The 20396-nt window shown below is 39.8% G+C and overlaps 2 protein-coding genes across 51 annotated transcripts in view; one reads left to right on the top strand and one right to left on the bottom strand.

The window, feature by feature from the left end:
• CSPP1 (centrosome and spindle pole associated protein 1) overlaps positions 1-2776 on the bottom strand; it is a 115712-nt gene extending 112936 nt beyond the window's left edge. For 13 of the 49 annotated variants that reach the window (XM_069600142.1, XM_069600158.1, XM_069600177.1 and 10 more), the window contains exon 1: positions 805-974. The gene's annotated coding sequence lies outside the window, so the exon portion shown is untranslated. Of the gene's footprint in view, positions 1-804; positions 997-2450 lie in introns of those variants that run through there. The other 36 variants (XM_069600144.1, XM_069600159.1, XM_069600179.1 and 33 more) reach the window with 11 other exon arrangements.
• COPS5 (COP9 signalosome subunit 5) lies at positions 328-19941 on the top strand. Of its 2 annotated transcripts, XM_069600203.1 has the most exons (9): positions 328-808; positions 1545-3325; positions 5571-5805; positions 6914-7042; positions 7678-7743; positions 8233-8318; positions 14333-14444; positions 17914-18062; positions 19700-19941. In XM_069600203.1, the coding sequence occupies exons 2-9, from the start codon at positions 3183-3185 to the stop codon at positions 19782-19784; spliced, it is 1005 nt and encodes a 334-aa protein (XP_069456304.1). In that variant the 5' UTR covers positions 328-808; positions 1545-3182; the 3' UTR covers positions 19785-19941. The 2 variants fall into 2 exon arrangements, with proteins under 2 accessions (XP_069456304.1, XP_069456305.1); XM_069600204.1 differs by lacking the exon at positions 328-808 and having other exon boundaries at positions 3034-3333.
• Positions 19942-20396: the final 455 nt, after the last annotated feature.

Here is a 20396-nt window from a genome sequence, read left to right as displayed (position 1 = left end):
TGTAGAAATTAGTCTTCCCAGAAACCCAAGCTAAACTTCATCCTATAATCTTGAGACCCAGCTTCTCTCAAAGGATGAATCCCAGGGCTAAGTTATTGCAAACGTGATTCCAATCGCAGGTAACTATCCTAAAATCAAGGCAATTAGAAAGAACAGGTTCAAGCTCAAGGAGCCCGGGAAAAACTGGCTAATAATAGCGCCGACCCACAGGGCTGTGGGAATCCAATTTTACTTGCAAAGCACTGAGAAACAGCGCTGGGACACAAACACTCGATAAACGTTAACCATTAACCAGCCCCGAGTGAAAGGAATGGTGCTTCGACAGGCACTGGCGAGCAGCGGAGAGCGGCGGCACGAGAACCTAGGCGCAGCTGGCCTCCGGGCGCCGGCGCCGTGGGTGGCAGTCTCCTCGGGAAGCGTCAACGCGTTGTCAGGCAACCGGGTCTCAACAGCACCCGGGGCGGCGGCGGTGGGAGCTGCGGCCTGGAATCCAGACCGCGTAACCAAGGCACCGCCCCGGCTGCGAGACCCTCACGCACAGGGCAACCCGGGCACCGAGCACCGACCCCAGCCACGCTGCAGCGAGACCCCAGAGAGGTCCGGGACCCCGGGGCCCGCAGCTGCTAGACTCCCCCCAGCCCGGCGTCCACGAGACCCCAGTACGCAGGGAACCCCACCCCAACCCAGGTAACCCCAGGACCTCGGTCCCCAGCGAGGCCCTCAGCCGCGAACCCAGCCCCGCGAACCTCAAGCCCGGCCACACCCTGATAGGCCCGCTCCCCACCGCGGCCGACGGACGCTTACTCAGGTAAGCGGTCTGGCGTCGGGGAACAGCACAGCGTTCTAGCTAGGCTCTATACCGCGGTCCGAAGAAGCGACGGCGGCCGCCCAGCGCGGGAACGGTGTGACAAGCCGCCCGGGCTCCGCCTCTCGGGCCGAACCCTCCGCCCGCCCTTCGCCAACGGCCCTGGCGTGGCCCCACCCCACTACGGCCGCGGGGCAGAGGCTCGCGGCCGAGGGCGCCCCCTGCCGCCCCGGAGGCCGCATGGACGCCCGGCGGTTCGCGGGGCTCGCCCGTATCTGGGCTGGGACTCCGCCTGAGCCTGTTCAACTGCGGGAGCCACTTTCTCAGGCTAACCTGATTCTGCCCACTTTAAACCTTCCAAGCCCTAGCTGGCCTCTGTTCAGAGCCTGGCGGAGATGGGTGGGGGGAGCCTGGAGGGGTTAGACGGGGGAAAAGGCAGGGTTGGTAGAGAAAAACTGTTGGCACACCTCTCCAGGCACTATTGCTCCCTCAGGAGTCTGGTCAACGTTTTGTCCTAGGCTTTATTACTAATTTCAAAATAAGTTCAGCCGAATACTTAGTGGCCATACATCACCACTAGAAAAGAGATCTCTAGCTTCCCAGGCCATTGGGGCTAAGGGTCCTTTATCTGAAGTCACCTTGTATGAGGGTTTGAAAGAAATGTCAAAACCTCAAGCGGGGCTGTGGATTCTGTAATTCCTATATATTTGCCTTAACTAAATGTCACACACCTTTCTAGGAGTGGAGGATACAACCCAGAGCAGAGAGCACCCGCTTACAGTGAAAAGAAAAACTTCCAAGTAAACAAATACGTTATTTCAATGTGTAACAGCTACAGAAGCACCTACAGACATTTAGAGACGTCGTGGAAGGAAGATGACTGGAAAAAGAAGTTGAGAATGACTCCATGGTAGAGATCTTTGAGCTCTCTTTTTAAATATTAATATGAGCTCCCAGTCAGAAAAGTAAGGGGAAAGCACTCCAGGCAACACTGACCACTTATGCAAAGTTTCAAGGTAACTAAAAGTTGAAGTTGCAGAGGTGAAAGTCCCCACCCCCCCCCCCCGCCTTTATTTTTCCCAGTAATAGAAACACTGAGCATCTATGGTAGGTAGTAGGGATAAAACAAGGAATAGAAACCCGGTCCCTGTGTTTTGGAACTTAGAATCTAGTGTGGAATGGGGGGATAGGAGAAGGATACCTAAAACAAGCAAATAAATGAAATAATTACACACTGTATTAACCCTTAGATGACAACATATTCCCCCTAGATTAATTCGGCTTAGGGGACAGAAGTGGTTCCACAGTATAATGTAGATTAAACTGTTTCAAGAAGTGGGTACTGGACACTTGCAAAACACTAATAGCTCGTATTGATGTTAATTTTTACAAACGCGCCAAAAGGCACGATAATAGCCATCCACGAGCTTCCATGGCCACCTTGGGACGCTAGAGAACGGCCCTCTAGGAAAGTTTAGCGCCAAACCACTACAAGTCAAAGGGCTTCACGCATGTGCAATGATTCATCTGGAAGTAAACTAGGATGCCATGTTATCATTTTCTCAAAAGCGGCATTCAGAACTACTTCTATGTCAACTTTTCCATAGACATTTTTTTTTTCGGCTTTCAACAATCTTAAGAGTACCTGCTGCTGCTGCTGCTGCTGCTGCTGCTAAGTCGCTACAATCGTGTCAGACTCTGCGACCCCATAGACAGCAGCCCACCAGGCTCCCCCGTCCCTGGGATTTTCCAGGCAAGAACACTGGAGTGGGTTGCCATTTCCTTCTCCAATGCATGAAAGTGAAAAGTGAAAGTGAAGTCGCTCAGTCGCGTCCGACTCTTCGCGACCCCATGGACTGCAGCCTACCAGGCTCCTCCGTCCATGGGATTTTCCAGGCAAGAGTAAAAACAGTTCTCTGCCCCATCGCAACTTTAAGTATCCCCATTTTTAATATGGCGGAAGCCGAACCTGCGCAGAACGATCAAGTAGGGTCAATTCCAGTTTCTGGCATAACGTTACATGCCCTTCTTCCGGTGCAGAAGGCTATACCATTCCCTAGGTAATTACTGTTTTCGTCCTATTTCACACATATAATTTTCCAAGATAATAAGTTCTCTTTTCAGTAATGAGACGACTCCTCTTCCTCTTAACTATTGTATAACCGCTGTGTATATAGCCGCGTCCCCCAAGCACCCCCGCCATCCTGCGGATGGTCCGTACCAACTTCACCTCCGGTGCTGGGTGTCATGGCTGCCCCGAGAGCCTAGTGTGAGTTTGCACCTGCGGTGGGGTGGGTCCGGAGCCCACGCCCGAAAACCCAGCGAGATAAAGTTGCGTCTCGATTGCGGACGCGACAGCTTATCTGATTCCTCGGTGATGGCGGCTTCCGGGAGTGGCATGGCCCAGAAAACGTGGGAGCTAGCCAACAACATGCAGGAAGCCCAGAGTGTCGATGAAATCTACAAATACGACAAGAAACAGCAGCAAGAAATCCTGGCGGCGAAGCCCTGGACTAAGGAGTGAGGAGGTCCCTGGCGAAACGCAGGGGAGGGAGGGGTGGCGGGACTTTAAGAGACCCAGGGGCAGTAGGAGTTGGGAGAGCTTGTCTTTCCCTCTGCAGCAAGGAGAAAGAGGAATCGCCTAAGAAATTTTATTTTACCTTTTAATCCCCGCAAATAAAGCGTAAGACCCTCCACTGGGGCTTGCTTGATTCCCCCTTTCTGTCTCGTTTGCCTTGGGAGAATGGAAGTGGAAAACGACAGCGGTAGTTTGGGCTTTCACTTCTCAGCCCCCGTATTGTTAGAGATACTCCACACTCTGCCTTGAACCTTGTGTATCGATATACACTTTGTTGGGATCTTCAGCTGATTTCAGACTAGGACTACAGCTATCTTCAGATAGTGAGTCAATCCAAGGCTCTCTAAAATAATTATGAGCCAGTTTTTTTTAATCTGTAATCTTTTAGATCTATAATTGCTTCTTGATTGCTGATAATTATTTCAGAAACAACAAAGAGGCTCTACTCAGTCTCCCACAATGTTTACTCCACCATTTTTTCTACAGAAGCTGTAAATTATATCAACAGAGCTTAAGGTTTTTTGCCCCTTAGCAAAACTCATGTGTCCCTGGGAGTGATGACAGGTCAAGGTTTCTTTGCAGCAGTATTTATCCTTTCCTGACAGCAGATATTGTATGGAAAGAGTAAAAAGATCACACAGTCTCTCTAATGGATAGACAGGAAAGCGGTGGTCAACAACAAAAACCATATTTCATCTATCTCACAGCTTTTTACAAGGCAAGCTTTAACTGTGGGTATTCAGATTCAGCAGTGTTTACTTAGTACTTACTACAGGCTGAGTTTTGAGCTAGGAATTTCCATATGTCACTAAATCTTTATGACAACACAATACTGTATTTTTATTCCTTTTCTGCATATATGAAAACAAGCAAATACAGTAAATAACTTACTTCATAATTAGATGGAAGCAATGAATTCTTTAGTGAACAACAGTTAAGACCAAAAATCAAATCTCACAACTATAACTAAATAGTTGAAATTTACTTATCTTTTTTTATCTGTAAAAGAGAAAAAAGACCTATCTGTTGGTGATGTTATATAGATGAGGTCATGTATAAAAAAGAGTCTAGAATGTATGTAACAGAAGCACAATAATGGACTTTTTTCCCCAATAGAGTGAAGATTTTAATTCATGTCTTGACTCCCAAGGACAGGTCTCTATATTTTTCAGCTGTGATTGAAATCTGTGGGCAGACATTTTAAAAAGACTTCTCAAAGACACTGACACTCTTACAGACTGGTTATTTTGCCTGGTTGTCTGCTATTTCTGTAGCAGGCTGCATACTTAGATTGATATAGCCTATTGAATATTTTAAATTATCAGCCTCACTGTGTGGTTGTATCTCCAGTTACAGTCATCCTTGCTGTCTTCGGCTACATCAGTGAGACTGAAGTGTAATTTTATTCAACAGTAGTTTAGTCACATACACAGATGACAAACTGAAATACTGATCACAGTAGGACTAAAGATTTTAAGGCTACATTTCCCATTTTTAGACTGATACCACAGAGAGAAGCTACAACCCTCAACACACTGTTCTCTCAGAGTACTATAAAAGATAGGTTAATAATGCAGCTAGCACTTAAAAAGTTTTGTTATGTGTCAGGCACTAAGCCAAGCACTTTATGTACATTGTTTTACTCATTTCCTCCAAACAACAACTCTATGAACAGGCACAGACATTAAGTGTCTGTCTCAAGGTTACAGCCAGGATATGGCAGTAAAAGGGTTCAAACCTAGGTAGATGGATGTCAGAGCCCACATTCTTAACTGTTAGGCCTGGAAGGTTAAGTGGGAGAATAATGAGGCAAAATTGACCAACCAGGGTCAGAAACCTAGATTTGGTGATTCTGAAATTAATGGAGAAAAAGTCTATTGAAATGGTCGTGTAATTAATTCCCTTCTGTCTACTCGAATAGCGTATTTTAAAATTATTTCATACTTTTCCCTTCGCCCAATGGGAAGTAATTTGCAGGATTATGTTTATCCTTTCCATCCCCCTTCAGGAACTCTCTCCTTTTATACTTTGTTTTTCTTTCCCTCTTTCTATATATATGCTTTTTCCCCATTCCATCAGTTTAAATTGCTTCAATACTTATTTGTTAATCTCCACAAAAACTACAAAAACTGTCTTACAATTATACTTACATAAGAAAGTTAATTACACCATGCCTTTGTTTTGTAGTCACCATTACTTTAAGTACTGCAAAATCTCAGCATTGGCTCTACTGAAAATGGTGATGCATGCCAGATCAGGAGGCAACTTGGAAGTGATGGGCTTGATGCTGGGCAAGGTGGATGGTGAGACCATGATCATTATGGACAGCTTTGCTTTGCCAGTAGAGGGCACTGAAACGCGAGTGAACGCTCAGGCTGCTGCGTATGAGTACATGGCTGCATACATAGAAAATGCTAAACAGGTAAAAACACTGTTGCCTAAAATTAAGAGTTAAGAGTCTCATAGTTATTTTTGAGTTTCTAAACTTAAAACTATCCTCCTACATTAGAGTTTATATTTTAAGTTATTCTCAACTATATGTAACATATATGAGATTAGCATGGATTTTTAAAAATTCTCGAGAGTAGATCTTAAAAGGTCTCATCACAAGGAAAAAAAAATTTGTAACTGCATGTGGGTTGGATGTTAACTGTACTTATTGTGATCATGTCACAGTATATACATATATTGAAACATTATGTTGTATATCTGAACGAATGTCTATATGTATTATACATATATAAACTATATCTGAGTTTTTAAAAGAAATTTTAATTCTCACATTCATTATGTGTGTTTAAAACCAAAAAATTGAAAACAACCTAAATGTAACTGGATATCAAGCTGATTTATATCCCACACAATGAACTGCCAGCCAGCCTTTAAAACTAAAAGATAGCTATTTATGTTTATTTATGTGAAACAAATCCCAGAATATTTTGTTGAGTGAAAAAGCAAAGTGTAGAATACTATTGGTGGTATGCCATTGTGTATTTTCATTAATCCACATATGTGCAAAGAATATATTCTATATGCAGAGAGTAACTCTGGAAGACAGGTGTGTAAGCCTATGACAGTAACATCTGGGTTGAGAAACTAGTTGAGGGGAAAGAGGTGGGAAGGAGACTGAATGACCTTATTGTACATGTATCTTATTAATTTTGTGCCTTGAGCATGTATTATCTAAAAAAATTTTTTTTGAAAGCACCATAGTGAGTAAAGTCGCTCAGTCGTGTCCAACTCTTTGTGACCCCATGGACTGTAGCCTACCAGGCTCCTCCCTCCATGGGATTCTCCAGGCAAGAGTACTGGAGTGGGTTGCCATTTCCTTCTCCAGGGGATCTTCCCAACCCAGGGATCGAACCCGGGTCTCCTGCATTCCAGGCAGACACTTTAACCTCTGAGCCACCATATGCTGTAACTATTCTGCATACTGTTATTTTACTGTAGGGCTGTATAAATAGACAAATCACAAGCATCTCTAAGATTAAACAGGAACCTCAAGCTCCTTTGCTCTCTTCATTTGTTAGGTTGGCCGCCTTGAAAATGCAATTGGCTGGTATCATAGCCACCCTGGCTATGGCTGCTGGCTTTCTGGAATTGATGTTAGTACTCAGATGCTCAATCAGCAGTTCCAGGAACCATTTGTAGCAGTGGTAGTAAGTATTTTTACAATCAGTTGCTAATTAATTTTCATGAAGATTTACTAAAGCAGGTATACAGGGAAACAAAAACAGTATGGTAAAGAGCAAGGCTCTGGTGCCAGCCTAGGTTTGAATCTAAATTCCACGTCTTTGTAGCTGGGACTCTGAACAAGTTATGTAACTTCTCTGCGTCGTTTCCCACCCTCTGTTAGATGAGAATGTACACAGCACCTGTGTCTCAGTTCCCTGCACACAGTGGGCATTTGGTCGATGTTGAGTGAATTGATTAAATGAGGAATTGCTAGAACAGCTCTTGCTATGCTTAAAGTATTTTAGATGCAATTCAGGTTACCCTAAGGAAGGTGGAAATTGTTCATCTGTTTAAAAAGACTTCTGAAAGATAAGCAAATCTTTAATTAATACTCTTAAAATAGTATAATAACTAGATCTAATCTCTAAATTAATGATGAGATTTCTGTATTTAACCATTCTGTTCACTTCTGTGATTTTCCAATTTGGTTATTTTTTTTCCCTATTGGTTACTTTTAACTATGTGTGTGTGCCTATAGTGTTATATGTACATATGTATTTCTAGGCTTATAATGTTTAAAAAAATAAGTCAGCAGATATTAAATATATCTTTCTTGTAGATTGACCCAACAAGAACAATATCTGCAGGGAAAGTGAATCTTGGAGCCTTCAGGACATATCCAAAGGTAATTTGAAAAATTCCAAGTTCTTATAGTTTTTCAATTTTGAAATATTTGGTTTATTTTTAAAGGTGTGTTATAGTTAACAATTTAACGGTATTTACAAAATACAAGCCCAACTACCACAAATTGTCTTTAGCAAAAAGGTAATACATTTGTGCTGCATGTTGTTAATTCTACTAGAAAAGCAGTGTTCTTTTGTTGATAAGGATTTGTGTGTCATGGCCATCTACTATCTACTGCAATCTGAAATAGATATGAGCACAAGTGAATATCACCTAAGGACAAGAAAAATTAATCTTAAGCCAAATCTAGCCTTCAGCCACCAAATGGGGTTGAGGAAGAGTATAAGCAATATACTTTTTTTTTATTAGGCATTTATGTTCAGTAATTGGCTCCCCCAAATGAATGTTTCTGTAAATAGAAAGTCACATAGAAAACATATGTTTTTCCTCGGTTGTGTTTAAGTCTTCTATTTTCTTCATTTTTGTTTAGGGCTATAAGCCTCCAGATGAAGGACCTTCTGAGTACCAGACCATCCCACTTAATAAAATAGAAGACTTTGGTGTACACTGCAAACAGTAAGTCATTTTAAAATGTATCTGATGCCAGAATCATCCTAAGAAACCTCAGATCATCCAGACCAAGCCCCTAATTTTACAGATGAGAAAAAAATTCAGATGAAATGCATTTCATAATACCTTTTAAAATAATAGTAAGAATATATAAATATAGGATAATGTTTGAATCTTTATTAACAGTTGTTTTAATCTAACATGTTATTTGCCTTTTACCCATCTATATACGTTTTATCAATGTATGAGACACTTGGCCTGTTAATGAAAGTAAAAGTTGAAGGAAGCTGTATGCAGGGCCAGCCTGACGCTAGCAATTTCTACAGCCCTCAATGTACCCAGTTTCCACATAGCAAAAGTTCTCCCTAAACATTTTTACTTCAAGAGTTAAAGAAGTCATACTAAAGACTACTTAATTGTATACTCCTTTAAAACAGTGAATTTCATGCTATGTGAATTACATCTCAATTTTTTAAATCGGTAAACCAGTGAAGACAATTTTCTCCACCTTCTAAATATATCACCTCTCTTACTGTCACCTTGACCCAGGCCACAGCCATCTGGAACTTAAATGAGAGCACTAGCCTTCTAGCTAGTCTTCTTGCTTCTGCACTTCACCCCACCCCTTAAAGGTCTTTTGTCAGCCAAACAGATTCTGTTAAAACGTAAGTCTGATCATGTTCGTCCTTCTCAGAGTAATTTCCTGTCTCATTAAGAATAAGATCTATAGTTAGTGCTTACCATGGACCACACAACCCTATGTAGACTGGCCCCCACAATCGTTCTGAGTCCGTCTCAGTGACTCTACTTCTTGTCACTAAGCCTTTGCTCTGTCTATTCTAGCCATAGTGGCCTCAGTTATGGTTTATCAGATGTACTAGGCCGGCTCCTGCCTTGGGGCCTTTGCACTTGCTAATCCTTTGCCTGAAACATTCTTCCTTATTTCCATGTGACTCACTATTTCAGTCAACGAGTGTCTGTTTAAGGGTCACCTTAACAGAGAATGTTCCTTGATCACCCTATTCCAATTAGCACTTTCTAGTCACTGTTACCTTTCCCTGCTTCATTTTTCTTCTTAGCACTTGTGACCATCTGATATGTTTTTGCTTCCTTGTTATTGACCTCATTAGAAGGTGAACTTCATGAGAGAAAAATCAATTCACTGCTATATCCTAACAACTAAAGTAGGGCATGGCACATAGAAGTGTGGGCACCCCCCCCTAAAAAAAAAAGTTTTGCCTGATTACTACTGTCCCTTTCTCCACACCTCCTATCCTAACTTCAAGGAATGCTTTACTACTCATGTGCTACTACTGCTCTTATTTTTCTGTTTATAATTCCTAGAAAATACTAGAATTTCTAGAATTTAATTTTTAAATATGTCTGATTTTCAGTCATCTTTGGCATACTTTTGGAAAAACAGGTTTTTATTTTTCAATGAGAGGTTTGTAATTAAATCACTTAATTTGCTCTACACCTTTGCTGTAGTACTTTCACTTTCAGAGTTAACAGTCAATTTTTTTCATTTATATTGAGTTGCAGTTTCAAAAGCTTATATCTTTAATACCTACTCTGCTTCTCTCATCGCCAGCAGCAGCTTTTGAAACAAAAGAGGCATACTGTGCTTTCTGTACCCAAACAAACCTGCATTTCCTGTTTTTTTCTGAGAAATGAGCCTCTCTAAGAGGAATTGCTACTTTCTAACTACCTGCATTGCTAGAGCCTAGAATTCTGAACCTGGAATTAGCAGGATGTTCAAAGGTACTCTCTTACTTAGGATCAGTTCCTAAATAAAGAGTAAACTTTTTTAATAGGGCAAATAAGTTGCTTATTTTTATTTCAAATCTTCAGTGAAACATAGTGTCAAGTTAAGAGCAGACTCATTATAGATCATTTCCTAAATCATTTGACAATGAGCTATAATTTTTAGTTTACACTGATCTTTTTTCTTTCCTATTTTAAATTCTAGATCATAATCCAAAGTTCATTTTCAACATAGAATCTAATACAGATATTAAATATATTTAACTTTGAAGAGCCTTAGTAAAAATAGGACACAACAGATTTTTTAAATTAGCTTGTATGTTATCAATGTTATATAAGCACATAGTTTAAAGAGGCACTGGTTCTATGAAAAAAACATTCCCTTTCCCCCACCCCCAGAGGGAATCACTTAAACTTTATAGTTATGCTCCATTTAAGTATTTACCCCATTAACTTTAAACAGCATGCTGATAGTGCTACTTCTTGATTTTCAGTTTCTAGGCAGTATCTATTATTGACTTCCTGTACAGAAGATGAGGATTTAGCTCCACAAGTAATTTTGAATATTCTTCTTGCTTTCAACTCTGCTACTCTTGCTTTCAGCTCTGCTACTCTTGCTTTCAACTCAGCTAATATTAGACCAAAAAATTTCATTGCATCAGCCTACGGAATTAAGTAATAACATTAAGGTGATCCACAAATTTTAAAACATAAAAGTCTATTCTAGACCCTCCAGTTTGAGCTCCCTTATTTTCCATCCTTTATAATCTACATCTTTTGCTCTACTCATCCTCTCTTTCCCCTAAAGTATCAGAGGTACAATGTGTCATTTCTAAAACTGACCTTTCCACCTGAACCCCTGCCTCCTCTCCCCATACCTAACTGCCTCAACTCCCGGGGCTTCACTTCTTTAAACAATGTCTTAAATATCTACACTCTGGATATAACAATAAATTAGACCATGAGGTTTTGATAACAGATATAATACCATATCCTTTTGCTGCCACTTTCTGTGGTGTTGAACAGGTCTTTACTCTAGAGTTGTTTCTTCTGCGTAGAATGGGAATAATAAATCTTTCCTTTTGTGGTTGTAGGGAAGATTAAATGAGAATATATATAAAGTGCCAGGACATAATAAGTGCTCAAGAAATACACTGTTTCCACATCCCACTTCCACATTTCACTATAGCTTTGTCTTTTTCATCTACACATATGCATGGGTATCTTATTTATAAAGCCCTTACTGAGAATTGTCTTTAAATTCTTACTCTTTTTAAATTTCTTCATTCCTGAATTGAAAGAACACACATTTCTTTTATGTCCCTGTGCCTTTATCTTCGACACCACTAGATTGAAAGTGAGGCCTTTTTCTCCTGACATCTGCTCCACTGCAGTGGCATCCTTTGTGGTCTCCCTGCTTCCCATTTATCCTCTGACACATCTTACCACAGCCGGCTTTCTCAAACACTGATATAAACGGCTGTATCACTGATCTGCTCAGACACCTTCCATGAGTCCCAAGTACCTAGAAGATAATTTCTTAGCCTTTTATGTTATGTCCTCTGCTAGCTAGACCCCAACATAGCTTTCTAGATTTCCCTTACAAAATCCTTCTGCTCCCACTAAACTGTCCAGGCAGACTGATTAACTTCTTGCTCCTTTCATGACTTTCCTTTTTGTGAGTTAGGGATCTCTTCCTAATGCTTCTTCCTTGCTCTTAACATAGCCACACTATAAACTCATGTTAGGGTTACTCGAGTTCCTGCCTTTTCCCTGGAGCCTCTCAGGCTGTTCTGTCTATACTAACAGTACTCATTATCACTAACATTTAATTGGCAGATGATTAATTTTAAATATGCACTATAGCATCACTTCGGAGAAGGCAATGGCACCCGGCTCCAGTACTCTTGCCTGGGAAATCCCATGGATGGAGGAGCTGAGCCTGGTAGGCTGCAGTCCATGGGGTCGCTAAGAGTCAGACACGACTGAGTGACTTCACTTTCACTTTTCACTTTCATGCATTAGAGAAGGAAATGGCAACCCACTCCAGCGTTCTTGCCTGGAGAATCCCAGGGACGGGGGAGCCTGGTGGGCTGCCGTCTATGGGGTCGCACAGAGTCGGACACGACTGATGCGACTTAGCAGCATAGCATCACTTACTGTTATTCAATATATATCATTATATTTATAACTTTTCATGGATTCATCCCACGTGTCCCATGAAAATGGTAAGCTCCTTAAGGTGAAGAAGTCCCTTATGTTTCTTTGTAACGTAGTGACATGTTTAAGTATTTATTACTCTTAAAAAAATAAGTTTTTCAGACATTTAACCAAATTTCCCTTGATTATAAATTAGGCACCTTTATAAATTCTTTTATATGCTTTAATGACCAACCTCAAAGTTTTGGTTTTCCAAAAAGCAGTTGTTCCTAATTAGGGGATTAGAAAGGGAGGAATCAAGACTCCACATGTAATTTTTGGTATTTTTAAAAGCCTGATGATGCTGTGAAAGTGCTGCACTCAATATGCCAGCAAATTTGGAAAACTCAGCAGTGGCCACAGGACTGGAAAAGGTCAGTTTTCATCCCAATCCCAAAGAAAGGCAATGCCAAAGAATGTTCAAACTACCGCACAGTTGCATTCATCTCACACGCTAGTAAAGTAATGCTCAAAATTCTCCAAGCCAGGCTTCAGCAATACGTGAATCGTGAACTTCCAGATGTTCAAGCTGATTTTAGAAAAGGTAGAGGAACCAGAGATCAAATTGCTAACATCCGCTGGATCATCGAAAAAGCAAGAAGAGTTCCAAAAAAACATCTATTTCTGCTTTATTGACTATGCCAAAGCCTTTGACTGTGTGGATCACAATAAACTGTGGAAAATTCTGAAAGAGGTGGGAATACCAGACCATCTGACCTGCCTCTTGAGAAACCTATATGCGGTCAGGAAGCAACAGTTAGAACTGGACATGGAATAACAGACTGGTTCCAAATAGGAAAAGAAGTACGTCAAGGCTGTATATTGTCAACTTGCTTATTTAACTTATATGCAGAGTACATCATGAGAAACACTGGGCTAGATGAAACACAAGCTGGAATCAAGATTGCCAGGAGAAGTATCAATAACCTCAGATATGCAGATGACACCACCCTTATGGCAGAAGGTGAAAAGGAACTAAAAAGCCTCTTGATGAAAGTGAAAGAGAGTGAAAAAGTTGGCTTAAAGCTCAACATTCAGAAAACAAAGATCATGGCATCTGGTCCCATCACTTCATGGGAAATAGATGGAGAAACAGTGGAAACAGTGTCAGACTTTATTTTGGGGGGCTCAAAATCACTGCAGATGGTGATTGCAGCCATGAAATTAAAAGACGCTTACTCCTTGGAAGTTATGACCAACCTAGACAGCATATTTAAAAGCAGAGACAATACTTTGCCAACAAAGGTCCATCTAGTCAAGGCTATGGCTTTTCCAGTAGTCATGTATGGATGTAAGAGTTGGACTGTGAAGAAAGCTAAGCACCGAAGAATTGATGCTTTTGAACTGTGGTGTTGGAGAAGACTCTTGAGAGTCCCTTGGACTGCAAGGAGATCCAACCAGTCCATTCTAAAGGAGATCAGCCCTGGGTGTTCTTTGGAAGGAATGATGCTAAAGCTGAAATTCCAGTACTTTGGCCACTTCATGAGAAGAGTTGACTCATTGGAAAAGACTCTGATGCTGGGAGGGATTGGGGGCAGGAGGAAAAGGGGACGACAGAGGATGAGATGGCTGGATGGCATCACCGACTTGATGCACATGAGTATGGGTGAACTCTGGGAGTTGGTGATGGACAGGGAGGCCTGGCGTGCTGCAATTCATGGGGTCGCAAAGAGTCGGACACAACCGAGCAACTGAACTGAACTGAACAAAAGTAATAGCTATCCTTGGAGAGAGTAAGTTCATTACTGTTGGCTGAAATTTATGAAGTCAGTGGCATGGGTAAATACATGTCATTCAAAATTTTTGATTAGTTATTAATTTCTGAGAATTTCTGGGCTTTACAGAGGGGAGAAATATAACTTGAGAATATTTTCTTAACTAAATTGCAACCACCCCCCTGAAGAGTAAGAAAACCAGCTTTACCTGTTTTTCTATTGGAAAAAATTAAAGCATGACTATCTGGATATAAAATGTAATTAACTTAACTTTGGTCGTAGCCTTTATGTGATGTGGTTGAATGTTTTTTACTTACTAGATTTGTGGTTTTGTTTCATTAGATACTATGCCTTAGAAGTCTCATATTTCAAATCCTCTTTGGATCGGAAATTGCTTGAGCTTTTGTGGAATAAATACTGGGTGAATACGCTGAGTTCCTCTAGCTTGCTTACGGTAAGTACCATGCTTGCAAGGAATTTGTCTGAATTTTATCAATCTATATAAGTTTAATGTCTGAAACTCTTTTGCATGGAAAGACTGACTTTGCCAAGATGGTGGGCTTGGGGGCAGATTCTGCATGACCAGAAGTGGATTGGAATACTAGGCCAAGCTACGATCTGTATTGTGTACTATTGAGTCCAGATGAGGGTGAGATCTACCTCTGACTTAGAGAAAAATGCCAATAGTGTTCTTTGTTGTGTGTCTCAGGTAGGACTCTAGTTACAAGTGACAGGAGACCCAATCAACCTGGCTAAAACAAAAGAGAGAATCATGTAAGCTGCAAAGTCCAAGAGTACCAGGAGGAGGGCTGACTTCAGGCACAGCCTGAGTTTGCATTCAGACAATATTATGAGGTCTTGGTCTTCCTTTCTCAGCTTTGATTTCAGGTCAGTTGGTTTCAGTTTCAGACTTCATGTGAAATCAAGATGGCAGTATTAGCTTAGACCTCCCAATTCCACACTCAAAAGAAAAGGTCAAGATACATAACACACACATACACAGACACATACATACCACTCAGCATATTCCCAGGCAAAGCCTCACTGTGTCTCTGAGTTTTATAGGTCACATGCCTAACCTTAAACCTGCTCTGGGCCAAGGGAATGAACACCATGAGTAGTTGAGCCAAGGCAAGTGCATCACTGCTTTACTGCTGGGCTGGAGTAAAAGAAACTCTCCGGAGCACTTGGACTAAGAATGTCCCCCAAAGAAATCAGAATATCACTACTTATAGCAAGCAGATTGCTGCTACCACCAAAAAAAAGAAAAAGAAAAAGTCAATATTTTCCAATATATCATTAAAATCTAATACCTAGAAGAGGACAGAAACTTCTATCTAGATCTTTTTTAAGTAAGCCACTTCATATAGTACAGTATAGCATAGTGGTTAGAACCACTAAATTTGGAATAAGATAAACTCAGTTCAGAAATAAGTATGCCATTTTACTAGCTGGGTGTGACCTTCACAGCATTATTTAATGTGTCTGAGCCTTTCTTGGGCCCAATGATAATAATACCCACATTGTTAAGTACACTGAGAATTATATGAAATATATGTATAGTAATTAGCAAAGTACTAAGGGTCGCACAGAGTCAGACACGACTGAAGCGACTTAGCAGCAGCAGCAGCAGGCATATAATAAGGCAATGGCACCCCACTCCAGTACTCTTGCCTGGAAAATCCCATGGACAGAGGAGCCTGGTAGGCTGCAGTCCATGGGGTCGTGAAGAGTTGGACACGACTGAGTGACTTTGCTTTCACTTTTCACTTTCATGCATCGGAGAAGGAAATGGCAACCCACTCCAGTGTTCTTGCCTGGAGAATCCCAGGAATGGGGGAGCCTGGTGGGCTGCCGTCTATGGGGTCGCAGAGAGTCGGACACGACTGAAGCGACTTGGCAGCAGCAGCAGGCATATAATAAAGCCTCAATAAATTATGTTTTGCTTATTTGATTCATTGTACTCATGGGTAAAAACCTCACTTGAGCATATTTACTGTGAATTTACTATGATTTTTTTTCTTATTTCTTATCCTCAACAGTCAGAAACAGTAAATTAGAAAGAGGGAGAGTGATCATAATAGCAAACATTTATTAAATGTTTTCTATGTATCTAGCACTGCTAAATGCCTCATGTGTCATGTTTCCTTAGAGGCAAGTATGCTGATAGCAGCCAGAAGTGACACATGATGGCATGGGCAGGAAGCAGTGAGACTGGAGCTGTCTGAACCTTTGTACAAAAGCAGCCAGCTCTACTTACTCAGCCTGTGGCTGTCCCTGTATTCCAACACTGCATATACTGAGGACATTAATAATCAAGAAAAGGTTAAATTATATTTCCTCCTTTTTTTGTGTAGTTTAATACCTAGTACATTATATCATTCTAAGAAAAAAATATATAAATAAATGTATGTCATCTCTTTCCCTTTACAGCTAAAGCATGTAATCTAAAAGCTACCAGAAAAAAGTTACATTTTGATTTATATTAGTGTTCTCTGTTTGAAATGTAATTGGTTTCTTTTTTCATTTTAATAGTATAACTGTTTCTGCCATCCCACAGTTTTATATCTGCAGCTAAATCTTCTAGGTGTGAAGTGATCTACAAACATTAGGGTTTTTTCCAAATCTGTTGAGGAAGGATGTATTGGTGACCTAAACCATTTAGATACAGACAAAGTGAATATAATTGCATGTTTAAAAAATTATCATAAGTTTGTAAAATCACTGGAAAGCTGGTAGCATTTTAAAGGGCTTTTTGTAGTAACTATGATGACAGCTAATATTTTTAATACGTCTTGTGGCTGAACTGTTCTGCCTTTACAGTATCTTACAGACTGAGCAAATAGAACATAAAGATATTCCAGGAGAAACTTTTAAAAAATATTACACTTAAGTGTACATATGTAATTATTAAACTTTTGGTTTTTAAAATGTATGAAATATCAGCAGTATATAGAATATTTCAGTTTACCAAATATGGGTGTGCATGTGCTGACTTTTTGTGACTCTGTGGACTGTATATAGCCCACCAGGCTCCTCTGTCCATGGGATTCTGCAGGCAAGAATACTGGAGTGGGTTGCCATGCCCTCCTCCAGGGGATCTTTCCAACCCAGGGATCAAACCGATGTTTCTTAAGTCTCCTATATTGGCAGGGGGGTTCTTTACCAGTAGCACCTCCTGGGAAGCTCATGTGAGTATATAGCAATACTCTAAAAAAAAATTGTGGTTATAGCTAGGTGGAGGGGATGGTAGGTATTTTCTTTTATATATATATATATATATATATATATATATATATACTGCTCTACATTTTCCAGATTTTCTGTATAACTATTAATTTGGTAATTAGAAAAGCTAAAACAAATGTAATTTTTTAAATGTGTCATAAGTACTAATTCTGGAAGTTCAACATGAAAAACTAACAAAATTTGCTAACAATTGTTAAGCTTTTGCTAGGTGTCATCAACAGTCCTACAAGCTTTGTATACGTAACTCACAATAGCTTTAAGGTAGAAATTATCACCCTCCTCCCCCTTTTTCACAGGAAGACTGTAAGGCATAGAAAAGTGAAGGACCTCTCCCAAGGCCTCCCAGCTAATCTGCAGGAGGACCACAATCTGGACTCAAATCTATGTACTTCAGAGCCCCTCATAATAACAAATTATTAGATTTAAGCAGTCAAAAAAGACAATTCCAAATTTAATCTTTAAACTATAAAAGGGAAAAATTTCTATACTTCAACTGCTTGAGCTTTGGAATCAGTTTTTGCAAGTATAGTTTGACTTCTTACTTCACTGATATCCACTTAGATTTCATAGTAGAATTATTTGTAAATGAAATATTCTATATGGAAGAAAATTTACATATGTATTTTTTTTACATGAAAGACTAGTATATTGATACAATATCATTTTCCCCATAGAATGCAGACTATACCACCGGTCAGGTCTTTGATTTGTCTGAAAAATTAGAACAGTCAGAAGCCCAGCTGGGACGAGGAAGTTTCATGTTGGGTTTAGAAACACATGACCGAAAGTCAGAAGACAAACTTGCCAAAGCTACACGAGACAGGTGAGAGCAAATCTATTCCTACCCCTACCTTTTTTCCTCAAGATTTGTAAATAACAGGATTCAAATTCCTTGCAGTTCAACCTATAACTTACAGTGGTACCTAAATGTTAACTTACTTGGACCTTTAAGGTTGTCAGATGCAGGTTTTAACTTTGAAAATTTAGGAGACAGTAGGTAAGAATATTAAAGGCTTCTAGGTGATGTTGTGAAAAACTCTTTCACCTTTTCCAGCTTCAGCCATCAAGTATAAGAAAGAAAACCAGTCCATTGCTGGGTCTTTAAATGAAAACCAAAGCAAAACTTTGCAAAAAGATGTCCTAATCTATTCTAATATAATCCTTTTGTGAAGGATTAAATTAGGATTTAAGTTTATCAAATTTCAAATTTTTATAAAGTTTTAAGGCCTAAATATCAGAGAAATGATTATCTCTCTGTTTTTCTGAAATAATCCTTTATACAGTAATTTAGTATCTCAAATCTCAGTGAAGAATTTGTTAAGAACAAACTGGAGATAACATGAAATAATTACGTGATCCTTCAGATGCATACAGAATTGGGAGGACTAATATAATATTCACTTTCACAAAAATTTGAATTTTAATATGACAGGGATAGAGAGGAAAGGAAGACTATGTTGACATCTATATAAATCACTATCTTGGTATCCATTTTGAGAAGAACTAAATTAGTTGATAAGAAAGAAAAGAGAAACGGAAGGCCTAAATGTGTTGGAATAGAAGCTATCTTGGGTTAGAATGACCTCATTTATTTCTTCTCTGTGAGTAATAAAAGGTATAGAGGTAGCAGCCTGGATAAAAATCATATTTTTCTTTGACGTTAGGGCTTTTAATACTTGTTCTGAATATGTCATTTTGTTCATCTATCTTTATATGTGTCTGATTTACACTTTTATCTGCATTTATATCTCAATTTCTTACGAAGCAAAAATGTCACTGTGGGAATGTAACTATATAGGAAGAAAAGTAGGAAGGAGAATAGTAGTAGTACAATAGTAGAGAATTTTCCTTTGGGGGGTAATTTTACAAGAATTGCATCTTTTCTGAATATTGGTGGGTTGTTGTTTTTTTTTTTTATCAGTTCTAAAATCTAAGTCCTTCATCCACTAATCTAATTTTACCTTTGCATTGTTTGAAGGATGTCTCTGATTACTTCAGGAGAAAAAACACAAGGTTCATTAAAATTATTTTTAAAAACAATTCCAACTAATGAACAACAAGAAAAGCAGATTTTAGTGTAATATTGAAATCAGTCTATATTTCTGAATTATAAATAACTTCAGTAACCTTCTAAAATAGAACTTTTCCCAAACCTTTTCACAAATAATAAAATAACTTTTGAATTTTATCGGATATTTACATTGTCATTCTTTTGGGAAAATTCAGTCAGTAGGAAACAATCAAAATACATGCAGAAGGCTAAAAATCACTATGGTATACTATAGAGAGTAAACTGTAGATTGGTATGGTATACAGTATGTTTTGCAGAGTATGAATAGGACCAGAATCATTACTAGGGGTGCAAGGATGGAATTGTGGGGGGGTGGGGGTCATGCAAGTTGCATGTTTGAAACAGTTCTCAGTTCTTATGACATTATGTGATCTGTTTTTTCTTTCTAGCTGTAAAACTACCATAGAAGCTATCCATGGATTGATGTCTCAGGTTATTAAGGATAAACTGTTTAATCAAATTAACATCTCTTAAACAAGCACCAAGTAGTACTTTTGCCTGAAAGCCAGTATGAGGAAAAATACTCAAGTAACACTTTAAAACCAGTTACCAAAAATCTGATTAGAAGAATAAGGTGCTCTGAAGGTGTCCTGAATATTAACATCCTATAATAAAATTCTTTAAAATGAAATTGTTCTTTTGTTGTTTTGTGGGAGGGTTTACATTATTTTTGTAGTATCTAATGTTCTAAAATATGAGGGAAAGAAATATTAGAACTTTTCTGTTTTAAAAGAGTCTTGCCTGTTTAAATTAGTCAAAGGATTTCAGCATTTCACTTGCTGTACTATCAGAGCCAGTTTCAGTTTGCCTAAGCCTTCTTTATCTACGGCCATACCACCCAGAACACACCTGATCTCTGAAGCTAAGCAGGGTTGGGCCTGGTTAGTATGTGGATGGGAGTCTGCCTGGGAATACAGGGTGCTATAGGCTATTTTGGGGGCTTCCCAGGTGGCGCTAGTGGTAAAGAACCAGCCTCCCAATGCAGGAGATGTAAGAGACACAGGTTTAGTCCCCAGGTCAGGAAGGTCCCCTGGAGGAGGGCATGGCAACCCACTCCAGTATTCTTGCTAGAGAATCCTATGGACT

Source organism: Ovis canadensis, chromosome 9, assembly GCF_042477335.2.
Source record: "Ovis canadensis isolate MfBH-ARS-UI-01 breed Bighorn chromosome 9, ARS-UI_OviCan_v2, whole genome shotgun sequence".
In the NCBI taxonomy this organism is placed as follows: Eukaryota; Metazoa; Chordata; class Mammalia; order Artiodactyla; family Bovidae; genus Ovis; species Ovis canadensis.
The sequence above is the reverse complement of the archived record's forward strand: the minus strand, read 5'-3'. Positions and strand labels throughout refer to the sequence as shown.

Bases quoted from the DNA above. Each gene is read 5' to 3' on its own strand.
- COPS5 (XM_069600203.1), top strand. From the start codon at position 3,183: ATGGCGGCTTCCGGGAGTGGCATGGCCCAGAAAACGTGGGAGCTAGCC. The intron at 14,445-17,913 runs GTAAGTACCATG...TTTTCCCCATAG, and splicing joins GTTCCTCTAGCTTGCTTACG to AATGCAGACTATACCACCGG. The intron at 18,063-19,699 runs GTGAGAGCAAAT...TTTTCTTTCTAG, and splicing joins GCCAAAGCTACACGAGACAG to CTGTAAAACTACCATAGAAG.